Source organism: Cyprinodon variegatus, unplaced genomic scaffold (assembly GCF_000732505.1).
Source record: "Cyprinodon variegatus isolate N-32 unplaced genomic scaffold, C_variegatus-1.0 Scaffold101, whole genome shotgun sequence".
NCBI lineage: Eukaryota > Metazoa > Chordata > Actinopteri > Cyprinodontiformes > Cyprinodontidae > Cyprinodon > Cyprinodon variegatus.
In genome coordinates, this window is record NW_015150554.1 from 1,381,437 (window position 1) to 1,382,497 (window position 1,061).

Sequence of the window (1,061 nt, forward strand, 5' to 3'; positions counted from 1 at the left end):
CAGAACCAACCCCACCAGAACCGACCCACCAGAACCAACTCCACCAGAACCACCCCACCAGAACCGACCCACCAGAACCACCCCCACCAGAACCAACCCCACCAGAACCGACCCACCAGAACCAACTCCACCAGAACCCACCCACCAGAACCACCCCACCAGAACCAACCCACCAGAACCGACCCACCAGAACCAACCCCACCGGAACCAACCCACCAGGACCACCCCACCAGAACCGACCCACCAGAACCAACCCCATCAGAACCCACCCACCAGAACCGACCCACCAGAACCAACCCCATCAGAACCGACCCACCAGAACCAACCCACCAGAACCAAACTCTCCGACCTTCACCTTAAAAGCCTTGTTGGGGTCAGGGGGCATCGCCATGGCGGCACCAGTCATCTGGTCCTGCATGATCCGCGATTGGTCAGCAGCTGTGGAGGAAACGGACCAATCAGAGAGCCTTGTTCTGTCGCCACGGAAACAGGAGCAAAACCAATTTTAACATAAACTTAATGGGAGCGAATCTGGAAAAGTTCTGAGTCCAAAACCCAAAATGTGAAAAGTTTAAATAATAGAAATACAAAGATTAGATTAGAAAATGTAACTTTTTTCTGATCCATTTCCTGTTGGTTCTGAAACTAGCGTCATTTTCTATGAAGAAGATTTATTGGAGCGCCAGAACGTTCTGGAAGCAGAACTCACCGTTGTCCTGACCCAGAACCAGGGTGTACATGCTCCTCAGCCCAAACACGTTCAGGAAGTACCAGGAGGCAGAACTCACCCTGCAAACATCAGAACCACAACTATCAGTCCAAAGAACCGGTTCTGGATGCAGCTGCTAGCTTAAATAGAAGAAGTTTGGAAACAGCCCAGAATCGACCTGGAGGACCAGAACCCATCTGACCCAAATTCACTGGTTCTGGTCGGAAGATTCAATGTCGTTAAGACGGCAACTCCCGACTGGAAACTGGTCCGTTTAGCATCAAGCTAGGGGCAGGTTTACCAGGAAGCGAACAGTTTAGCATCAAGCTAGGGGCAGGTTTACCAGGAAGCG

The 1,061-nt window shown here is 51.6% G+C and overlaps 1 protein-coding gene across 1 annotated transcript in view; it reads right to left on the minus strand.

Moving 5' to 3' along the window:
* Nucleotides 1–301: 301 nt before the first annotated feature.
* Nucleotides 302–1,061, minus strand: part of LOC107084480 (ER membrane protein complex subunit 3-like) — a 4,194-nt gene continuing 3,434 nt past the window's right edge. Inside the window, exons 2-3 of the mRNA XM_015374364.1 lie at nucleotides 710–789; nucleotides 302–438 (exon numbers count right to left, since the gene is read on the minus strand). Coding sequence (XP_015229850.1) covers nucleotides 302–438; nucleotides 710–789 — 217 coding nt within the window. The remainder of the gene's footprint in view (nucleotides 439–709; nucleotides 790–1,061) is intronic.